This window comes from Mesoplodon bidens (assembly GCF_964165515.1).
Source record: "Mesoplodon bidens genome assembly, chromosome: 2".
NCBI lineage: Eukaryota > Metazoa > Chordata > Mammalia > Artiodactyla > Ziphiidae > Mesoplodon > Mesoplodon bidens.
The window spans coordinates 20,088,837-20,113,634 of NC_138177.1; the positions used below are offsets into that span (position 1 = coordinate 20,088,837).

Here is a 24,798-nt window from a genome sequence, read left to right on the forward strand (position 1 = left end):
GTCCAGAACCCCAAGGGAGATCCTACTCAGCCACCTAATGATAACATTTTCATTTCAGACTTGCATGCATTCCATCTCACTGATTTCAATCCCATCTTTATTTTGTTTTTGTCATTTCTAAGGTCTGTCAGTTACTGATCCCTAACTAGAGGAGTGACATAGCACAGTCTTAGAGTGGGTTCTGCCTGATTTCCTGGTCAAGGAATTTCCCTTGTCTGAGGTGATATTTTGTCTCTCCACATTATAGGTTTGTACCTATCTAGTCCTGTCCACTGATCTTTCTGTCATTTATGAATATGGTTTCACCTCGTCAATGTGCTCCTCCGCAGCACGAGCCTCTCCTATGGTCCTAATTCCCCACGGCATCCAGCACACTGATAAGCACTTGGTGGATACTTACTCAACTCTTGTTGCGTGGTTGTTTACAATCTTAAAGGCCCAAGGGGAAAGGAATTTCACAGTCTCGCCAGTTACCAAATCCAAGATCTAAATTCACTTAGAGAGAGCTTTGGATAGCAAAACTAAAGCCTTCATTTTGCATGCCATTTCTTATTCAATTTCAAAAACAACATCTGTAGTTTAATTGGTTAATTTTCATCTGCTGGCCTCCTTGTTAACTCTGAGATGTTCTCCTGATGTTACCATGATAATGGTTCCTGGAGATTTACAATAAAAACCACTGTTGTTTGTACAGTGCTTAATCACTTATAAAGTGACTTCACAGGTATTTTTACCTAGTGCATCACACTCTATGGTCAGTGTGAATGCACCCTGTTGCCTTCAACTACGGGAGCATACTTGGCTCAGGGCCAGATGCTGCACTGAAATCCATGGCATGTCTGTGGTGTGGTCTGATGGTCCTTTCAGCTCCCCATCTTGTTTTCTCTCACAGGCATTGTCCCTAATAAATGTTCTTGCTCACTTACCCCGTTTTTCACATCTGCTTCCCAGAGGACCCAGTCTCTCCAGCTTGGCTACAGTGCTCCCTTCTCTGGGTGCCTAGAGCACCCTGGATCTCTCTCCATCTCTAGAGCACTGACCAAACTGCACTGAGCTGTCACTGACTGTCTCCCTATTAGACCTGAATCACTAACCATCATGTAATAAGACAGATATTGGAAGTGCTGAAGGAAGTGATTCATTTCACTGGGGAGCTGAGGCGTAAGCGGTGGAAGAGTCAGAGGGCTTCTCAGTCGAGGTACATTCAGCTGTGCCTTGAAGGATGGGTAGAATCGAGGTAAAGAAAACGATGGCCAACGTTCAATGCAGAGGGAACAGAATGAGAAAAATGATGGTGTTTTGGAGCCTGATGACTATGTTGGTACTACTGGTATGTAAGTGCAGAGATACAACAGCTAGATTGGAAATGCCTTGCTGAACGGTTTTTATTTTATGCTGTATGTAATAGTTCTCAAGCAATTTTTTTAATTGAAGTATAGTTGATTTACAATGTACTATTAGTTTCAGGTGTACAGCAAAGTGATTCAGTTATATATATATATATATATATATATATATATATATGTATATATATATGTATTCATTTTCAGATCTTTTCCATTATAGGTTATTGAATATAGTTCCCTGTGCTAGATAGTAGGTCCTTGTTGTTTATCTATTTTATATACAGTAGTGTGTATCTGTTAATCCCAAACTCCTAATTTATCCCTCCCCCCATCTGCCCTTTGGTAACCATAGGTTTGTTTTCTGCGTCTTTGAGTCTATTTCTGTTTTGTAAATAAGGTCATTTGTATCATTTTTTCAGGTTCCACATCTAAGTGATATCATATGTTATTTGTTTTTCTCCGTCTGACTTACTTTTTACACTATTTATAAGCACAGTGTCATCAAATACATCTTTTCCATTATGGAACAATTCTCAGGGTGGGTGGGATGTCCTGTAAGAATCACTCTGGCCTGCATTGCCAATGTAGGTCCACTAGCCATATGTGGCTATGTAAGTTTTAATCTAAAATAATTTAAATTTAAATCAAATTAAAAATTCAGTTCTTCAGTCATACTAGACACAGGTGGCTAGTGGCTGAGAGCTGAGCAAGGCTTAAAGCCTGAATTTTGTCATTCTTAACCAGGAGCTATCTCCACTGGATTTTCCACTTTTCCCAACTTCCTGCAGCTGGTTAGCAAGGAATCTCATTCATGGCCAGATCCTAGCCCCGTGGTGCCAGCAGTGACATAAAGTGCAAAGATACCAGGATCTAAGGTGAGGTGACACAGGTTTGAATCTAGCACTGACATTTAGGAGCTGTAGAGCTTGTGGAAATCAATCATATTCTCTGGGTCCCAAGTTCCTCGTTGATAAATGGAGATGATGCATTCATTTTCATCTATTTCACAGTGTCAAAAAAATCTAAACTTTTAAAAATCAAGTTAATGATATGATTATATCTTACATAGAGAACATTTTTTAAAATTTTTCCTGTAATTATAAAATAATACATGATTGCTATAAATAATTTGCCAAAAAAGTAATGAAAAGATTTAGAGACAAAAGCATTTAAAAATAAAAATCATTTCTTGCAAAAAATTTCACAAGTGAGTCTAAATTTTACAACAGTGGCCCTCAACCTTGGTTGTATATTAGAATTTCTTGGGAATTTTTTAAAAATCTTGTTGCCCTGCCTACCTAGACCAATTAAACCAAGATTTCAGAGGGGTAGAACCCACAAACGAATAGTTTTTGAAATTCCTCACATGATTTCAATGTACAAGCATGATTGGGAGCTAGAATTCTGGAAGGATAGCTCACCAAATTAAAAAAAGAAATTACATATACCACAGGTATGTAAAGAAAAGACACAGATGACAAGCTATTCATTCATGCCGGGAAAAGAGCAGTTTTCACAAATGAATAGAATATGTGCAAAGTTATAGACCTATACCAACCATTGTTAAGGTCCAGATAAAGCTGATTTGTAAGGAATTAGGAACTTACAGCAATCGACTTAAGATCTCATTTAGTTGGGGACTAGATGGGGACAGGGTGACCCTGAGTGTGCTCATTGTTGTTTGCTTTACTTCTGCCTGTATGGGGTGATATACACACTTATAAAGCAGAGCAAGAGGTCAGTTTTCCTTTTTTTGTAAGAAAATAGGTGAAGTACCTATTTGATGTCCCTTTCAACCTCAAACCCACTCCCAAGAGGTGACCTCTGACATTATAGATGTAATGTATATGCTTATACACACTACACACAGGCACACACACACACCCCTGCACACACATGCACATATAACACATGCACACACGTACCATACGCACATGCACACACACACATGCACTTGGGACTTTCACTAATAACTTTATCGTGGCCATCCTTCCATATCAGGACATCAGGTTTATCTCATTTTTAATAGATACATAGTTTCATTGTTCCTGTACATATGGATTATTTTGATATTCCGTACTTGATAGTAAGGTTTTCCCTAACTTTTTTCTATTTCAAATAACTGTATGATAAACTCACTTTTATGTTTATCTTTAGCTTTTGAGCAAACACTCTTAAAGGATAAGTATCTAGAAGTGTGATTACTAGGTTGAAAAGCAGACACTGTCAAACTGCCCTCAAAAAGGCTGCAGCAATTTACAATTTTTTGTAAGAATGCAAAGAGACCATTTCACACACCCTCCTGGACTTTGGTCTTTTTCTAACTGGCTCACTTAATGGATATGTAAAAGTGCTTTGCAAATAATTACATGCTATACAAATGCAAGGTATTCTGACCAGTGACTTTTCTGAAAGGACCCACATCAAAAGAAGCCGCCCAAGCCTCTGAAGACATAGTACCATCCAGAGAGTTCTGCTATATGTCCTGTTGTTTTCTGGAAATAATGCTTTGGGACTTGGATGCTAATTTCTTAGGCCACGATGTCAGTCTTCAAGGATGACAGGGTTGTAAATAATGAGTGAGAGGGAGGGACTCTCTGACAGAGGCAGCTATCATGACTCTCAGGGCTTTTCTGCAAAATACTTGAATACCACAGCACACGGGCCCACGGGTGCAACCAGAAATGTTATTGAGTGAGCCTGGCAGGGAGCAATTTGGGAGGGCCTTGCCTCTGTTCTATCTTCAAAGCCTTTATGCCATCTACTTTCTCTCCTTCAAGACTTTTCAGTTTTATCATTTATTCAGGGTGTTGTGAAATGGAGGCCTCAGCATTTACTAACTCAGTTTTTTAAGAAGTGCAAGCCTAAACAGGTGGACTGAAAGAGTGTCCCCTGTTGACTTTGGCCCTAAAAGAAAGGAAGTCTGACTCTAAACTCCTTTTTCTCTACTATGGGATCCACTCAGCCCAGCACCAGCTGGTGAAGTCCTGATCCTCCTTCAAGAACCAAAGGACCCCCTTCATATCCAACAGAGCCTTACCTGTTACAGACTTGATCACTCCAGTCTCTGTCTTCCACACTCTTCATTCATCCCTCCAAGAAATTATGTATACCCCAATAATTTACTTGTTTGCATCTTTCTCCGCCCCCATCTCCCAATTATGAATTCCTCAGGCTACATCTGGGTCGTATGTATCTTTGCATCTCTAACTGGTAGCACCTGGCAAGTTTGTTGAATGGATTTTTTTCTCATTTTGAATCTCTGCCTAGGTTGACCATAACAGAACCAATAATATTCATGCGGTATGTGACATAAACACTAGTGCTCCCCAAATATTCCACAAGCTCTTGCATATTTCCCAGTCTCCCTTGCATTTATGATGGGATCATGAGACTAATTCTGGCTCATGGGCATAAGTGGGAGTGAAGTGAGGCATGGTATTTGCTGTCTGAGGCAGTCAAAGGGAGATGGAAGCTCTACGCATGCTCGCTCTCCTGCCGGAACGGCTGGAAGCAAAGAACACTGAGATAGCAAAGTTGCAAGATGGAAGCAACTCAAATTCTCAGCACTGTTGAAAGGTGGCCATCAAGAAAAGCAGGCTGACCTGTATCAGACTGTTATGAAAGTGAGAAATAAGCCTTGGGGATTTGGAGGTTTGGTGCCACAGCAAAACTTAGCTTACCCTGACTAACAGAAGTGAGTTTTACAAGTTGAAAATGTAGGTAGGAGAAAAGCTCATGAAACATGATAGCACCATTTGATAGTGAAATCTTTTCCTATCCTAGGACAAGTCAGGATTTGTGCCATGGACTTGAGGATTTCAAATCAAAATGGGGACACAACCATCCCCATTATATGGATGGAGAATCCAAGGCATAGAGAAGTGAAGGGATTGTCTTCTAGAATTACGAGTGAGAGTAGCATCGGAACACAGACCTAAATTTCATCTCAGCTATTTCTTATCACTCTTCCTGGATGGAATTTCCCCTCCCCTAGCATTTGTGTCCTCTGAGGTTAGTATTCTAGGAATAAGACTGACCTATTTAGAAATGGGGCAGACTTTGCATCTCTGAAGATTATCTGTTTTGAAGCAACATGGTGGTAAAAAGGTTAACACTGAATTTGTATTTTATTTCCAGGCAGACATCCTGAGCCCTGGGGAAAGATTGCAGCTGCCCTGTGGCCCAGATAATGCAATATCAGGGTGAGCTAGTACATCTTAGAACATTCAGTTCTCCTCCCCTGAGACCAATTAAAATCTGTAGGCATCTTTCTTGTTGACCAGGCTGACTTACTAATTGAAACAGAACTGTGATATTTTCATCAGCTTTCTCTTAGCCCTCTTGGCCTTGCCAGCAGAGAGAAAGTTGGATAATCATAGGGCTTCAAGAATATGAGGCCCAGGGAACAGAACTCCTCCCACCTTAAACCACTACACCACCATTATGCATTGAACAAGATCCCCAAAAAGATGGTGCAAGATCCCCAAATCTCAGTCTCAGTTCATCTATATAAGGAGAAGCTAAATACCAAGACACCACTTCAGGATTCCTGATGAACAATAAATCTGTCATTTAGCAGCTGCTGCTCCAGTAAACCAGCTCATGACCTCTGGCTACCTAGTGAACCATTCCTCTGCCTGATTGGGAAAGCTAGTAACAAAGAACCAAATGCCTCTGAAATCCAACAAGATCCTCTTCCTCCTATTGAGCTAGAAGGTATTTCTTTTGCACATGCTAATGGCCTAGTAGTTAAGCTTAGAGATTGTCCCTAATAACATCCAAGCCTCTGGGAATGGGCTACACAATTTAGGTCGTGTGACCTTTTTCTGTTTCAGTATGAAGACCTCCTTGTTAGCACCCTCTGTGGAATTATTTCTTTATTAACTGAATGGCCCCAGAAGGTAGTCATTTGGGGCAGCATATATTTCAGGTGTGAGGAAGCTTTGGTTGACAAAGTATCAAAACAAACAAATAATGAACAAACAACAAACAAACAAAAAACCCTCTAGGACAAAGATTTCAGCCTCAGGACCTATTTATCAGTTTTCTAAATGGAAATCCAAGGCTGGGGCATGGTTGGGAAAAAGCTGTTTTAGCCTTGAAGCCACCTCTACCAATGGCAGGGAGAGGTACCAGTATCAAGATAAGGGCCTTGGAGGAAGAGCAGGGGTGATGGAAGATAAACATACCTAACATTCTCCCAGGTTGCAGGGCTGGACCTTCCTAGAGAGGAGGCTCTCCCACACGGACTCACAGGCTGTCATGATGACCCAACCCAGCACCAAAGTTTAAGAGCCTGAAATTCTAAGTCTGGGATCTGTTCCTCATTCCACCACCGTATTACATGTGACCTTGGGATAATAAACTAGCTTCTGAATGAATCTTAGCTTAGGAAAGGAGTAAGGACAAGATTGTCATAAATCTGGTGGCGAGAGGGACATGCAAGTGTCAGAGAATTTCTTCTTATAAATGGCAAATAGATTTTTGTCCTGTGTTTTTTCTCAGTATAGGCAAGTTTGGACTTCCTCAGAAACATCTTGCCCTAAACATACTTCAAGTCCTTCTGTGGCAACAGATCCCTCTTGGTGATGAGGAACCGAATGTGTCTCCTTAAATTTGGGGAGAAGAGAAAAATGTTTACTCTTATCATTTCCATTCAACTTTGTACTGGAGGTCCTAGCCAGTTTAATAGGGAAGACAAATAAATAAGAGCATACAGTTGAAAATGAAGAAGAAAATTTGCTTGTATTGTAGACAACATAATCATCTTTATAGATAATCACAAAGAATCAAACATATATCATCTTTGATTTTCAAAATAGGTGGAAATGGGTAATTTTTATAACAAATGATGCTGGAACAATTGAATATCCACATATTTTCAAAAAATGAACCTTGGCTTTTACCTCAATCATATATAAAAATTAACTCAAAATTGATCACAGACTTAAACATAAATTGAAGTTATAAAACTTCTAGAAGAAATTAGAGGCAAAAATCTTTGTGTACTTGAGTTAGTCAAAAATTTATTAAATAAGATATATAAAGTATACACTATAAAACATTGAACTGTATCAAAGTCAAACACTTCTGCCTTTGAAAAACATTGTTAATAAAATGAAAAGGCAAGCCACATACTGAGAAAAAATATTTGCAAAATATGCATTTAATTAAAATACGGTGTCCAAAATATATAATGAACACTTACAATTCAGTAATAAAATGACAAAAAACTCAATTTAAAAATTGGCAAAAGATTTGAACAGACGCTTCACCAAAGATATACAAATGGCAAAGCATGTAAAAATAATTCACATCATCATAGTATATGAAGGAAATGTAAATTAAATCCACAATGAGAAACCACTACATTCCCATTAGAAAAGCTAAAATTAAGTGTTGCTGAGAATGTGGAAGAACTTGAACTCTCTTTTCTGGCTGGAATGCAAAAATGGTATAGCCACATTGGGAAATAATTTGTTTCTTATAAAGTTCAGTATGCACATACCATATGACTCACAATTCTATTCCTAGGCATTTATCCAAGAATAATGAAAACACATGTTCACAAAGAGATTCTTATATGAATGTACATGGTAGCTTTATTTTAAATACCCAGAACTGTGAAGAATCAAAATATCCATCAACTGGATAGGGATACATCCATCAATGTTTATACAAACTGGTATATCCATACAGTGGAATACTTCTTAGCATTAGAGTGTAAAAAAACTACCAATGATACAATAACATGGATGAATCTATAAAGAATTATGTTAAGTGAAAGAAGGCAGATGCAAAAGCTTATATACTATATGATTCCATTTATATGAAATTCTAAAAAAAGTAAAACTGTAGTGAGAGGAAGGAGGTATTTCAGTAGTTGCCAGGAATATGGGGAATTGTATTGACTGCAAAGGCACACAAGAGATCTCTTTAAGATATTGGGAATATCTTGAGGATGATGGAAATGGATTCTCATGGTGCTTGCATAATTGTGTAAATTTGTTAAATCTTATTGAAAATTGGTGAATTGTATGTAGATTATGCCTCAAAGCTGATTTTAGATATTAAACATATTTAATATATATGCATGTAAAATATACATGCAATATATAAAATAATAAGTAATATATAAAATATGTAATAATAAATAATGTATATTATTTGAAATGACCATATTCATGTGGAAAGGATTATAGACCACACACAGCTTGGTCCTCTCTGTCACTGACAGGACATAAAAACCTTTGGCAAGAGGCACTGGATTCAAGTTTGTCCATGTATTCATATTGTTCTTCCTGCTGCCTCTGGGATGGTAAAATTGTGAAAGACATAGTTTAAGGAACACCAAACTCTTCTAAAATAGGTCCTGTATAAATATAAGCTGTCATTATTGTGAAGATCTGCAAATGGACCTGAATCTTGTGCTCTTGGGCAAGAACTATGGAAGCACTGGCGCCAACACAAATAGTTTACCAAAATATTTTTCTGTTGAGAAATCAAGCAGCCAATCTTCAGGACTCTTGGCTGGCAAGGGAATCATTTTGGCTAAAGCAGGGTAGTGCTTCTTCTGAAGCAAAAGCCCATGGGCATACTAATAAATATGATGAAATGAAACTTGTATTGCAGAGCAGAAGGACAAGGAAAGGGGGCATTTTCCCCTGCCATATATCTGTTTACTTTGTATTTTTTGAGTCAAAAAATTGTTGAGAACACAGTATGTGCCTACTACTGTGAAAGGCACTGCAGAAGACATGAAGGAGAAAGGGCAGGGGACAGACATGTGTTGGTCCGTATATGTTATGCCTTCAAAGTGTGTATTTTATACCCTTAAATTCTTATAAATTGATAACTTTGAGTACATATATCAGAAAGCAAGAATGAATTAAAATAAATGAGTTAAGTATCCAACTCAAGAAGTTAGAAGAAGGACAAATCAAATATCCTGAAGGGAAACAGAAGAAAGGAATTGGTAAAGACAAAAGCAGAAATTAATGAGTTAGGAAAAAACAAAAAACAGAAAAACTGTAGGACCAACAAACAGATCCAAAAGCTGGATCTTAGAAAAAATAAACAAAAAACCAAAAAGCAAGAGCAAAAACTAGATCAATTACCAGATTTCCTAATCAAGAAAAAAAAATGGAGAGGTCATAAAAAAATAAATAAAACTAGTGTGTCAGAAATAATTACAGGAACTGAAGAAAATAAGAGTCACAAAGGACATTTTGGGTTAGCTCCATGTAAATAAATAGAAGTTTGAAACCCTCTAGCTCATTATAAGAATTGAACATAACATTGATAACAAAAACCAACAGTACACCAAAAAAAGATAACCATATATGAGTGATACTTATTAATTTAGATGCAAATATTCTAAATAAAATATTAGCAACAACAACAAAATTAGTGGCACACTATCATAAACCATAACCAAGTGGGATTTATTCCAGAAAGTTAAACTATTCCATCATATTTTAATATTAAGAAATTTATTAGGGAAATTTATCTTAATCATAGATTTAAAGAGAAAAGTCAATGATCATCTCAGATGTTGAAAAGATATTTGACATTATTGAAATTATTGATTTGATAAAAGACCCTCAAAATAGGAAGAGAAAAAGATAGATACCATACATACATGTGTGCATTTGTCAGGAAAAAAATGCATATATATATATATATATATATATATATATATATGGACTAAGATTTACATCATTGTCTCCCCTGGTTCTCAAGCCCTCAGATGTAGACTGAATTTCACCAGTGGCTTTCCTAAGTCTCCACCTTTCAGATGGCAGGTTGTGAGACTTAGCTTCCATAATTGCATAAGCCAATTCCTCATAATAAATCTATGGAGAACCCTAACTAATATAGATCTGTAAAATAAGCCCAATAGCCAACACCATACCTAATGAGAAAACACTACCAGTATTTCCTCTAATGCCAAGAATAAAAGGGGTACCATTTCACCACTATTGTTTAACATCTTAATAAATTACTAGACAATGGAAGTAACAAGATAAGTGTAAAAAATGGAAAGAGAAAAGTAAAATTATCAGTATTTGTAGCTATGATTGTATATCTAAAACTTCCAAGAGAATCAACTGAAAAAGCATTTTATACATGAGAGGATTCAGACAGATTATGGAGGACAAAATTAATACGTGGAAATGAATGACTTTCATATATGGGAACACCAACAAATTAGAAGAGGAAATGGAAGATCCCATTTATACTATAAAAAGTGATAAATTTCTAGAAATAAATATCATATAGAAATAAATATCATTGAGAAATGTGCAAGGGCTATATAGAAAGCACTTTAAAATGTTCTCTAATGACAGAAATGAAGACTAAAACAAGTGGCTATCCAATCTATGTTTTTAAGAAAACTCATCATCAAAAATATATCAATTTCCCTAAGTCAATTTAAAACTTTAATGAATTTTCCCTGTGCTGCTAAAGTTATCAGGAAGCAGGCACTCTTATACTCTTACACATTGCTGGCAGGAATTTAAATTAGCATAACCTTATAGAAGGCAATTTGGTAAATGGTATCTATCAAAATTGGAAGTAAACACACTCCATGAATAATGACAGCTATTTACTTCATCTTACATATATACTCATGCATCATAACATAAGTGCAAAGTCATTCATTCCATCACAATTGCAAAAGATTGGAAATAGTTCATCAGGAGGGTACATTCATGCAATGGAATACAATGCAGTTGTAAAATTCAATATAAAGATAAGAAAAAATATAAGAAAATTCTCTGTACATAAATACAGAAATAACTTTAAGGAAGAAAGAACAACCTACAGAGTAAGTTACTGTCCATGTAAAAAAGTTTATGGGTCAGGTGAATAAATATTCATATTGCCCTGTATATGTCAAGAAAATCCTTGGGCAGATACACAAAAATAAATCAGTAACAGTTGCTGCTGTTTTGAGGATAGGAATTGACACTGGGAAGGATAGGAAACAGGAGTGAAAGGAAAAATTTTAAGAATATACATTTTGATAATCTGAATTTTTTATCTATATGAGATCGTTATAATTCAAAATACCAAAATAAAAATTTTAATAGAGATAAATAGGTGAAATAAGATATAATAAAGTCAAATTTATAACATAAAGAAATTCAAATGGGGGGAGTTTGACTAATAAAACATTAAAATGTTAACAATGAATTACTAGGTGCTTAATATGTGCTATGCCCAGTTTTAGGCATTTTACATGTAAGTATGAGATGGGTACTATTATTATCCTATTTTAGAAGTGCTATTATTATCCTCTTTTATCGATGAGGAACCTGAGGCAGAGAGAGATGTATGACACTCCCAGCATCACAGCTGGGCAGTCTCCAGAGACTTGCAGTTTTAACTGCTTGGCTATGTCACCTCCTGATTTATAACATGATGTCTTGTGGTGCAGTTAAACACACACAACCCCCATCACCCCATCAAAACACCTGAGGTTCAATACCTCACTCTGCTTACCATCTGTATTGAATATTCACTCAGTATATACAGATTTGATTCCCTCATTTGTAAAAAGGTCCTGTCTCTAAAACTTACCATGAGCTCCTCTGTGTTTGTGTGTGTTAGGAAAGCAGGTGGAAAAGCCCAGCATTTAAATATTTGCTGCAGGACACAGCTTTAAAAAGATGCAAGAATCCACCTTCTGGAGGGAGAGAAAAAAACAAAACAAAACAAAACAGTTGAGAAGCAAATCTGGTTTTCCCACTGATTTCCTTTGTAAGTCTCAGGGAGAAGTTAGACTGGGAAAAGTTCTGGACCCTGGCTGTAAGGAGATAACATTTAAGGAAAGAAATGATGGATACTGCCAAGTAAAAATGGTAACTTTCTAAGAAAATATCAACAGTCACATCCAAAATAGTAACAACTTTAAAAATAGAGTGACACATGAAGAGGAACTCCAGCTCAGAGGGATAGCAGAACAGCTGGCAACAGGGAGCTGCCCGAACTGTGGATGTGCAGAGGGCCATTTCTGGGAGTGAGTTGGTCATGCAGAAATTGATCACCTCGGGCTTCTGCTAAGTGGATTTTTATTAAGTGGGAGCTCTGTGGCTCTCTTGGAGGCAGGTGGCACAAAGTAGGGAGAAAAGCCCTCCTTGGGGAGTCTAGCAGAGTAACTTCAGGCTGAAGTTTAGCTTTCAAAAACAAAGTGCCTTTAATACTGCGACATACTGCTCATGACCAAAGTCTATGGCAGGGTTGCCTGGGGGTGAGGAGACCTCAGATTTACCCAACGCCTCCAGCTCTGTCAAGTTCACAATGAGCTGAATGGTGGTTACCACCAGGAACAATTCCCTCAGGATCCATGATACTCCCTCAAAATACTCAGGCTGGGGCTACCATCCAGGAAACCGCCTTCCCCTCTCCCTCCTCCAGCAAGTAATAATGCTAATAATGCAAGTTGACTTCCATCACCTTCATGTTTCAGGTGACAGTGTTGGGGGTTTCCTTCAGCTGTATCACTTGCATACATAGTCCCAACACTAAACCCAGAAAAATATTCATCTAAATATATTTGCCAGTCATTAGACTTGGGATACATAAGTATTGATATATTTATTGAAGTAGAGTTGACTTACAGTGTTGTGCTAGCTTCAGGTATACAGCAAAGTGATTCAGTTATACATATATATTCATTTTTCACATTCTTTTCCCTTATAGGTTATTACAAAATATTGAGTAGAGGTCCCTGTGCTACACAATAGGTCCTTTTTGCTTATCTATTTTATATGTAGTAGTGTATATATGTTAATCCCAAACTCCTAATTTATCTCTCTCCCCCACTTTCCCCTTTGGTAACCATAAGTTTGTTTTCTATGTCTGTAAGTCTATTTCTATTTTGTATATTAGTTCATTTGTATCATTTTTTTAGATTTCCTCATATAAGTGATATCATATGATATTTGTCTCTCTCTGTCTGGCTTACTTCACTGAGTATAATAAACTCTAGGTCCATGCATGTCATTGCATTATTCCATTCTTTTTTATGGCTGAGTAATATTCCATTGTATGTATATGTATATATATATATATATATACCACAACTTCTTTATCCATTCCTCTGTTGATGGACATTTAGGTTGCTTCCCTGTCTTCGTGATCCTTTACAATCTTATAAGGCTTCCAGAGTTTCCCCCTCTGAACCTCACAATGATGCTGTGAGGGAAACTAGCTGAAGATAAGAAAGATATCTCCATCCTAAAGATTAAAAAAATGGAGACCTGGAGAGGTTAGGTGATGTCCCCTAGGACAGGTAACAAATTAGACAGAGTCAGGACAGTGCCTAGGTCTAGGGCTCTTGCCACCAACCTCTACTCAAGTGTCCTCCAAGGTCTTTTTAGTTCTGAAGATTTTGGAACCTAGAAGCTTTATTAGGCTCAGAGCTGTCCTCACAGTGTGACAGTCCTATGACACTGGAGTACTCCTCACCCTTCACCAACAGGGGTTCTCTTAAGGAGAGACAGACACACACCTGGACTGAGTATGTGACGTTCTTCTCTTGGTCTATTTAAGTGGCTGAAGATGACCCAGTTTGGAAATTCACTGGACTGTAGTCTCTCTCTCCCTTCTCTCTCCTGGTTATTGACATGAAGCTATCATGTTATTCACTGATAGAAAACTGGAGGCAAACGAAAGTGAAAATCATTTTGCTATCCCAAATTTCCCCTTTGTAGGCTCAGCTGAACGTTGGCTGCTTTTATTAAACAGCTGTTGATTCAAAAGCCATAGTGACCATGCATCCACTCGCAAACTGACAGATAAAATCAACTTACAGAAGGGCAAACCCTGCAGCAGAAAAGAGTGCATGTCTGCCCCAATTTGGTTTACCAGCTATGGAAGGACCCGCTCCTCAGAGGGAACAATGGTTCTTTACAAAAAGAAGCAGACCACTCCCCCACCTCCCCCACCAACCACACACACACACACACACACACACACACACATGCACATGCACACCCTCCAGGTCTTCTGGAGTCTGTCACTCAACAAATATTTGCAGAGGACTTTATAGGTACCAGGCATTATGCTAGGGAGTGAAATACAGCAACTGACAATGCAAAAACCCTTGCCTTCTTGGTGCTTACATTCTAATGGGGAGATTTACACAATAAACAAAATTTAAAACTAAATTATTTAAATAGACTCACCTGCTGTCACTCCCCACATCATCATACCTTCTAACCCCTCTGGGGCTCCATGTCTAGAACTGCTTCTCTGCCTCCATCTTGGTTTCTAACACTCACCTCTAGTAAATCACCTCGAATCCCACAGCCCTCCAAACACCTCCTGCCTCGTCTTGGTCACCATCACCCTTGCCCGCTCCTGAGAGCCAACACTTACCCCTGAATCCATTATGTGGAATCCCCCTCAGGTGCGCTCAGTTAGACATCTTGCAACTTGTGCTCAGATGCCCCATCGCTCTCCCCCATCAGCCCTGTCCTTGATTGTGAGTTGGTACAGCTCCACCGTGCCCAGAATGTCAAGCTGGCCACTCCGCTCCATCTTTGGTCAGGCCCTAGATCTTGTCAGGCCTTAGGTCTTTGTGATGGGAGCTTTTCCAGTATAAGATTGTTCAGAAGGAATCAATAAACCAGGAAGGACCTATGATTCTATTCTGGAATCTACTAGGCAAGGTGGGCCATGTTCTTCATCACTTGGCATCACCTTGAACTTCTGTTTGCTTTCATGTCAGAGTTCCTTTGGTTCTTTCTTCTCTGTGTCTCTAACACCACTTTCTGCATCACTCGTGTTCCCTCTCTGACTTTCCAAGCTTCCAGCCTCTCAGCTCAGATCCCTCTGAAGTTATTCTTTCTGCCACAACCAGGTCTTCCTGCCTCTACCCAGCATGTTCATAAATGATGAAAGACATGTGCTCCAGAAAGAAAAAAGACAGGAAGAGGTGAAGGAGCATCCTGATGATTATAGAATGGATTGGAGACAGAAAGACTAACGTCCAGATCACCAGGCCTGAGTGCTTCTGCTCTTTCCTCTTTGTACTAGTCCACATTTCCTAGGACTTCTAGGAACTTACTATGATGTAACCTCCTTATTTTGGAGTTCTTACACAAAAACATCAGTCCCTTCTTTCTTCAATCTTTCCCACTTTATCCTCTGTATCTGGGTCTCTCTCTCTCTCTCTCACACACACACACACACACACACAAACACACACACATACACACACACACACACAGAATCCCTTAACTCGGTTGGGGAAGGGGAGGTGGGGAGGGCTAGGGTGTGGGAGAGGATGCCTCAGACATCTCCATCTCTTGATGAGGCTGCTGGAAGTGTAGCTATAGACGCACTTTTGCTGTACAGGGAGATATTCGACTTTTTGTACTCTTCTCCAAAACCTGGGTGTGAGCATTCCTTTAACTAATGTCTACAAGAACTGCTGAGCTAGTCAAAGGTCAGCATTACACTGCACTGCATTACTCTAACAAGGAGACTAGCAACAGCTTACACCTTTATGGCCAAAGAATTTCTCATTTGGCCTGTAGTCAGAAAAGAAGGAGAGCAGAAATCTGAAATCCGCCTAATGTCCACCTCACTCTGAGAGTCCATTCTGATGTCAAATGAATAAGAATGGTTTCAACAGCAGCGGATGTGTCAAATCTGTGAACATTACTGTATCCCAGGGGATTCGCGAGCCTCAGAGAGGAAGTGGCAATGAGCTGTCCTGAACCCAGCCAAATTATCGACTGCTGAATTTTCAAAAAATATTTACCTTTGGAACGCAAGGTAATTACACAAATCTCATCGGCAACATCTGGAAGAAAAATAACAATCAGATGAACAGGGCTCCCATAAAAATAAAAAAGTCTGGCAAAAGGACTGCTTAATAAAATGCATGTGTTCAGTTGATCCTGGGGAGAAATGATTTTGCTCTGGCAACTTACATTTATATCTAAACATCGTATCTTCAAACAAGATTGTGTTCTCAGCCCAGCATCACAGGGGAATGTAGACGGTGTCCTGAATGTTCAACAGTATACCATACGGATTCCTTTTATTAAAATCTCATTTCACCGGGATAGCTCCTCTGAGGGAGATGTGCAGAATAACACTAGGAAATCAGTGAACCAACACCACATAACTGTATCACGCATATTAAATATTCCTTCTTACTCATTCACGGAACACTTGGCCTGTGCTTAATGCACTGGGAGAGCAAGGACATCGGTAGCTCAGCAGCTTGGGAGCTTTTGTTATTTTTTCTTTTTCCTGCTTTCTCTTTCCTGCTATTAAAATCAAATAAGAGGGGAAGTGAATCAAAGTTCTTCTGTCCTCACACCCTCTCTGCAATGCTGCCACTTTGAAAGTGCTTGATCTGGTTGCTTCTATCAACAGAGCCCTGAGTGATCAATGGGAAATAACAGCTGAGTCATCACACACGGTTTTGCATCATTACCGTATTCCTCCCTCCAGCCCCCGTCCCAGCACCAGAGTTTCTTAAGCATATGTGCTAGTCTCCTCTGGGACCTGCTTGATTACTCTGGAAACAAGAATATAGCTCCAGCTCAAAAATCAGACAATGTTAGGACTTTAAAAATTTTTTTTAGTTATAAGATTAAAAGGAAAATGTTTACCCATTGTGCTTGGACAACCACATACAGTTTATTTTAAAGATGGGTGGCTGCGGAGAAGAGAAGCTTGCCTGAGCACGTGATTTTATACAATTCTGGTGAGATTTAGTATAAACCAAAAATATTGATGCTGAGATCTTGTGGCTGATTAGACCTTCATTCTTTCATTCATTTAAATAGATTTAATGAACAGCTACTTTGTACTGTGTTCTGTGCCAGATACCTTAGAGATCCGATGGAGAATCAGAAAGAAATCTGCCCCCTAAGAGACCTGTAGTCAATTACCAGAGAGAAGGGACGTGTGTAGGTAGCTCTGAAACCAAGCAGCCATCGGCAAAGACAGGGGATGCTATGAGGTCCCCTTGGCTTGATGATTTAAGGAAGTCTCCTTGAAGAAAATGTTCTTTGATCTGAGTCTTGAAGCATTAGTGGAATTACACACATGGAAGAAGTTAAGAGAACAAAATAAAATTCAGGCAGAAGGAATAACATATGTAAAGACCAAGTTAGGGAGCATGTGGGCTATGTCAGGAACAGCATACAGAGTTGAGGGGAAAAAAAGTAGTAGATGAACTGGGTATCAGGAGGTTTCAGATCATTTCATCAATTCTCTTTGATGGTGTAAAAAAAAAAAAAAGAGAGATCTGTGGGCAGCCTTTATGCAGAAGTTATTCTGCTCTGTGTCCTGGGACCCTGGGACCCTGCCTGGAGGTGTCCTCATTGTTTGGAGCCAGGCTCCTGCCTTCATACCTGCTTCTCCACCCTCTGTTCACACATCTCTTCAGCTTGCAGGTGGCATGTCTGGCCCTGGTAGGTAGGATTCCAGCCCTGACGGAGTACATACACCACTCAGCTTGTCTCTCCTCACCTATGTGTTTCAGGGTCTTTGTGTCCCAAATCTAAATTCTCACAATGAAGCTCTTACAATGAACTAGCCTGAGTGGACAGAACATTCCTTGTTCCATCATTTGTGACTGGAGGGGATAGCATCCCTCGGACAAATATGGCAGCCCAGGTTCACACCTCTTCCACTGCTGCTAGGGTACAGGGGCTCCCTGGAGAAAAGTGATATCAGCGGACATTTACTTCAAATAAGTATAATATGTGTTTTAAATGTCACAAACATCTACCAACATTTAAGAAGGCAAGGAGATGTGCAGCGCACTTTAGAAATTATACCAGAAAGGGTAAGAAACGTGAACATTTTAGCATTAATAGAGGCAACCTACAGTTACATGGAAGATTGCTATATGGAAACAGTTCATAGCTCAATACTGTTGAATAAATGAGATGTTTCACTCTTTTGATATGACATGACCTGTCTATGATTCATCATTGTAATAATCTACCTCATTTCTCTCCACCCCAGGATCCCCAACAGCATGTTAACCAGGAAGACAAAACCTCTCTTTGCCCCATCCTATACGCATTCAAATCATTTGTAGTATGCAGAACACATTTTAGGCACCCACTTACATAAACGTATCAGAATTACTAACAGAATATATTTTCACCAGCCAAGGGGAGAGTTTTATTTTTATAGGGTACATGGTCTGATAAACAGTGTCAGCAAAGATGGGAATTTTACCAGGTAGGGGTTTAAAAAAGAGGGAAGACCTGAAAATAGATACTTTTAAAACCTTTTTAGTGCTGGTTCCCTTTCCTTTATAACTCTACCACAAAGTCCTCTATGCAAACAAATGGTGTCTGATTATTCTAATGTGCCAATATTGGCTGTAAGTTCCTTTCCCCGAGGAAGGACACAGATCCAAACTGCCACTGCTGCTTTCAGCTTATCATGCTTTCAATGTGACTATCTTACCCCAGCAGTTAATTGATTAAGAAGGCATACTGTGTGTGTGGGAGGCATTGCACATTTGTAACACAAGCATCCACACACTAAATGGCAAAGATTTGAGCTTATCAGCCCCATGAATGTACATATCTGCCCAACTGCGATAGCCATAAATTCACCACTATATTTGATTCCTCTAAATGTCTCAAACTTAACTATGATACAGACTTTCCTATCAATAAGGTGATGTGCTATTTACTTGGCCTTCGTGATTCTTGAGACACTTTGGAAACATTCTCTCTCCTTCTTTGTTTATAATCTGTCACATATCAATTCTCAAAGAGCCATACTTACACACCGCAGGCATCCTGGGCTCAGCTAAGATTTCTTGCTTCTAATCAAAGGAAAGAATTTGAACTCTTAAAAGAAAATATTAGTGCTGTCGAATGAATGCCAGGAGCTGCAATTTTCTACTAGTACAGATGATAAGAATTCATTTTCTATTTGATCCTGTTTGCACAATACTTGGAATGTTTGCGGTGTATGTAAATCAGGATCGTTCATAACGAGTCAGACCTGAAACCCAAAGGAAACAGAGGAAGCAGTTCCTGAGAGGAGCTGATTCCTGCAACGAATCCCTGAATTTGACACTTTGTTTCCTGGTGGCCAAGGCCAGATGGGGCAACATGTTTTGTTACCAAGACAGTGTGTTTTAAGGCTGCAGACCAATGATTCTCAAAAATTCATTTGTCCAAAAGACTATTGGATGGGACCAAAGACCAAGAGAATATCTCCTCTATTTAGAATACTTGGACTTCATTATGAATATGCCAGTAGTCTTGAAATTTGTAATAAGAAAAGCAAATTATTACCTGTTTTTTCATTGGGTATCAGTTCTATAGATCCCTGAGTGTGTACCATTCCATAGTCGGTTGACCACACAAATAACTGGCTTCAACATAAAATAAATGAATAAACCTAGAAAGGGGTGCCATGTGCCTGTGTACTAACTTACCCAGCCTCATCAATCTGTGACATCAAATCAGCACATGTTTTCCTGGCTACGCAGGTAATTCTGAGTCCTTCAGGTCCCCAGGGTGCTTCTGAGTCAGCCTCCTCATCAAGCCGCCTTATTGTAGCTCCATTACCGAAGCCCCGTGTGGAACTGCCACTCCTCTGATCATCATCTCTGACCCCACAGAAGCTGGCCTCTCTCCTGTCACTCCATTTCAGTCGTTACACAAGCGTTTCCCTTCATGGTCTCCACAGCAAAGCTGAGACAAAGTCCACTTTTTAAAAAAGGTTTTACTAAATGTCCAGGGATAAAGAAATGAAAATAGCCTGGCAAACTAATGTTTACAATGATCAGCATATCTTACTTTCCCGAGAGCCAACAGGCTCAGACCCTGTAAAGTCTTAACCTGCTTGCTGACCTCCGATCAATCTACTCATGGCAATCCTCAAGGGCTCCAACCTAGGCTCTCTTAAACCTCTGGCTTGCTCACCCAGCCACCTAGAATGTTCTTCCCCCACTTCCTTTCCCTGGTAAACTCTAAGCCAATCTTTGCCTTGTCTTAAGTGTCATCTTTTCCAGGAAACTGCCATGATGAGCCTCTCACTGCAAGACGATGGTGCCCTTTTTACGTTCACCACTCAGTGTCATTTTACTTCATATTTCATAAGTATAGTTTTATTTTTCATACTTAAAAGCTAGTTATTACCCCAAAGAATTAAAAGCAGGATCTAAAAGAGATATTTGTACACCCATGTTCTTAGCAGCCCTATTCACAATAAGCAAAGGAGGAAGTAAGCTAAGCATCCATTGATAGATGAACAAATAAACCAAATGTGGTATAAACATACAGTGGAATATTATGCAGCCTTCAACAGGAAGGAAATTCTGACACATGCTTCGATACAGTTGAACCTTGAGGACACATCAGAAGTTTAATAAGCCAGTCACAAAAAGACAAATACTGTGATTGTTCTTATACATAAGCAAGTACATATAGCTGTCAAATTTATAGAGACAGAAAGTAGAATGGTGGTTTACAGGGCCTGGGGGAGGGAGAAATGGGGAGTTATTGTTTAATGGGTACAGTGTCAGTTTGGGAAGACAAAAAGCTTCTGAGACGGATGACGGTGGTGATTGCACAATAGTGCGAATGTGCTTAATACTACTGCATTATACACTTAGAACTGGTTAAGATGGTAAATTTTGTTATGTATTTTTGACACACTATTAATTAATTAATTTGAAAAACTCTTCTTCAGTACTTATCTTCTCCTCTAGACTATGTACCCTCTGAGGACAGGGAGTGTATCTGAATTTTCACTGTTATATTCCTATAACTTGCACATAGTAATCACTCCATATATATTTTTGAAAATAAGACAAATGAGTAAATGGTAGAGCCAGATGATCCCACTTTTGCAGAGGCACCAAATGTACCTGTGTGTCAAAGTTCACACCCCCTAATGAGATCCCTCAACCCCAGGAAGGAAAAATGTCCATCGCCGTGTTGTATCCATCACTCAAGCTCCCATTTCCTGCCCCAATATCTACCTCCACCCAGGATGCAGGATGATAAACGTATCCCCTCCCCGGCCTTTCCAGGGAATCCCCCAGGAAATGTGGTCTCATTCTCTGGACCCAGATCTTATCAGAATATGGTATCACAACATCAGTACATTTTCCCAAATCTTAGTCATTCTTCCTGAAATAACCCTACAGTTAGGACAAAAAGTTCCACCGGGATGCTGTGATGACCTTCCCTACACTATTGAGAGGGGAAGGGTGTGTTGGTAAGACGTTTCTGCAATCTTCCATGTCAGCCCTTATCTCCTATCAGTAACTGCTCAAGCCAAAATACCTATGACTCCAGAAGAACACACCACAAATTTTAGCACAGAGTACTCTAAGCCCATACAGAGCCCCAAATATCTACGTTCCCTATTTCCTTTCCTCTGCAAAATTCTAGAACATGAAAAAAAATTAATATAGCTCTGGACCAGCCACATGCCACAACTTACATGACCAAGGAAGACACTATTTCTTACACTTTTTTATTCAGGTTAATGACACTTTTGAACTTTGCCTCAAAACTTATTTAAAAATTGGTAAACAAATGGCATATTCCAACTGATCCTTCTAAGAACAAAGGGACAATCTTCCATAAATAAATATTAAAGTTTTCCATTGTAACTAGGTATAAAATAGACTGCAAGTTTAAATGGTAGGTTTTTAAAGTTCTTACCCATAGTTGTTGCAAAAATCTTTGAGTTTGATTTTTAACCAGGACACTCATTACCCATACATATACCTAGTCAAGGATAGATGCTCACTTTCTTGTCAAATCTCTACCCTTTTAAATATCGATTCAGTTCTTGTAGAAAATATCAGCTCCATATCAGTTTCTTTATTAAAGGTATTTTATCTTTATTAAAGATATTTCTTGGGCCTCCCTGGTGGCGCAGTGGTTGAGAGTCCGCCTGCCGATGCAGGGGATACGGGTTCGTGCCCCGGTCTGGGAGGATCCCATATGCCGCGGAGCGGCTGGGCCCGTGAGCCATGGCCGCTGGGCCTGCGCGTCCGGAGCCTGTGCTCCGCAACAGGAGAGGCCACAGCAGTGAGAGGCCCACATACCGCAAAAAGAAAAAAAAAAAAAAAAAAAAGATATTTCTTTCATATCTCTCTTCAATACTTAATAATACCTCTCCTAAACCTGAATTTTTGAGCAAAAGGTGTCAGCAACAAGGAACAGGATATTATCAACCTCATGTCAGAACTTATGGTGAATTTTTGAAAATCCATATCTTGAATCTATAAACCTGGAAGTTTTCTTGTTTTATTTCTTCAACTACACTTATTGTCTCACTGTAGACATAAAACCTAAGGAGACAAATTCATCTCTTATTCCAACAGCCCTCCTGGACTCCAAGTTCTCTCTGAAACATACTCTGAGGTCATTCTGACAGGAGTGATCCATGCAAGCCTTGTGCATCTACCATCATCACACATCTCACACTGAGACCGAGGCTGTGGGAATTTTATCTTGTGCAAATTAGGGCCCTGGACACCTGAAACCACCGAAATATAGAACTAAATATTCTGCAACTGTTGAAAAAAACTCCAGTTAGATGGCATTACCTGTGGACTGACAATGCCACTTGCTGCTTTTTCCCCACACTGTGATTTGCACAGCTTTTGGGGGACTGCAATAAAAATCGAGTTGTTGAGAGCTGTTCCTTCACAGCAGGCATCCCAAGAACATAGAGAACCATTCAGTGAGGAGCTGTGGTCAGCCTCAGAAGTTAAGGGCATGCGCTCGGGAACCAATCAGGTTCCTTCCCAGCTATGTCATTTACTAGGCACATGACCCAGAGCAAGCTATTTAATATCCTTCTGTCACAGCCTTCTCATCTTTAAACCGGGGATAGTAATGTCCCCACCTCGGAGAATTGTTATGAGAGCAAAATGAATAGTAGATGTAAAAGACTCACAACATTACATGCACACAGTGAGCATAGTTCGTTACTATGATAGCTCAATAAACGAGCTAACAATAAATGTTGGTTCATATCATTCCTTACTTTGTCCTATAATTGATTGCTAGCTCCCAAAGTTTTCAAGGGTCTTGGCTTAGTCCTAATCCTTTAAATTACACCTCACTGGCCCCTACTCTCCTCCGTTGTCACTAGAAAAGAAAATGTCCACTCCCTATAGGCTACTGGTCCTTTTGGGGGCCAAAGAGAATTCTAGAGGAGAAAGCCAAATGAGGGCCCTCTCATGAGTGGAAAGGCCATTCTCTCATTGGTTTGCTCTGCTCAAGAAAAAAAAAATGCACCTATAACATTTGCTCCGAGCAATGAAGGGGAAAAGGAATCTCATTCAATATATACGTGTTTTATTTTACCTGTGGAGGACCAAGATTCCTGAAGCTGGCTTCTAGTCAATGCAGATAAGCCATGTATGCATATGTGTAACCCTCAGCCCACTAGTTGCTAATAAATGGATCTACTGATTGTTGACCCGAAGAGTTAATTCAATGAATAAAAGACTCTGGGCTTTTCTTTCTACCTAACACAACTCTGTCTTACTTTTATTTGGGATTCCTGTATGGGACACAAAGAGGAAGCAGAAGTGGTACTCCTCAAAGCTTACTCCTTTTTCATTGAACTAAAGAGGAATTGAAAGGTAAATATGTCCATTAGTCTCACCAAATTAGAGGCTATGTTAAAATCACCATCAACATTATGAATGGCAGTGAAGCTCTGTATAGGGTAAAAAGAAGGAATACTGAAAATAAATCCCATGAGGGGAAGTTCCATTTTGCTTTACCATCCTTCTCCAAAAACAGCCTTAGGAATGGGATATGGAATGAAAAGTCAGTATAAGGACACACAAATCACTTAGTGATTTTTCCCAGAGTGGACACCAACCAGAGCAGGTGGGGTGGTATGAGAAGGGCTGAGGTGAAGATGGACCAGCAGTAGCCATTTACCCCATGAAGCACACTGGCGAGATCTTTCTATAGTCTTCTGCATCAACACGCATCTCCTATAAGTAACTGTCTAGATATGCTGTGTGTTGAGGCAGGGAGAGTGCTCATACGCTAGGCTGTTCCATTGTGAGGAATAGCAGCTGTGCCTTGGGGTTAAGGTGCTGTTAACTGCTAGCCACTAACCACCCTCCTCTCTGCTCTTCTGCTTAGGGCCTGGAACACATAAATTTTATAGGTCTGGAGTGAAGTTAGGGATGCTGGCAAGTGGAGAGCATATCTGATTGTCTTTTCTATCATTCTAAGAACTTTTCTGAGAAAAGAAAAAGTCCACGGATATGAGCTTGCAATAACAGACTGCCATGGGAGAAAAGCATGGAATGGATTGCCAGGTGCGACAAGCAGGATAAGTTTCTGCATAGCGCCTCACTTCCTTCAGGTCTCTGCTCTCCACCCACTCAGTTGTTGTGTTCTGTCTTCTCATCACCATCTGATATAACCATGCATTTACTTGC

General features: G+C 39.4%; 1 protein-coding gene across 3 annotated transcripts; it reads left to right on the forward strand.

Annotated features, from left to right (window-relative positions):
* The first annotated feature begins 1,158 nt into the window (after positions 1-1,158).
* On the forward strand, positions 1,159-7,332 carry LOC308612675 (uncharacterized protein). Of its 3 annotated transcripts, none has more exons than XR_014015132.1 (4): positions 1,159-1,330; positions 2,091-2,221; positions 5,487-5,551; positions 5,929-7,332. XR_014015132.1 is itself a non-coding variant. In XM_081225322.1 (4 exons), the coding sequence occupies exons 1-4, from the start codon at positions 1,223-1,225 to the stop codon at positions 6,857-6,859; spliced, it is 318 nt and encodes a 105-aa protein (XP_081081448.1). In that variant the 5' UTR covers positions 1,159-1,222; the 3' UTR covers positions 6,860-7,332. The 3 variants fall into 3 exon arrangements, 1 of the variants encoding a protein (XP_081081448.1); XM_081225322.1 differs by lacking the exon at positions 2,091-2,221 and having other exon boundaries at positions 5,926-6,065; positions 6,855-7,332; XR_014015131.1 differs by having other exon boundaries at positions 5,487-7,332.
* Positions 7,333-24,798: the final 17,466 nt, after the last annotated feature.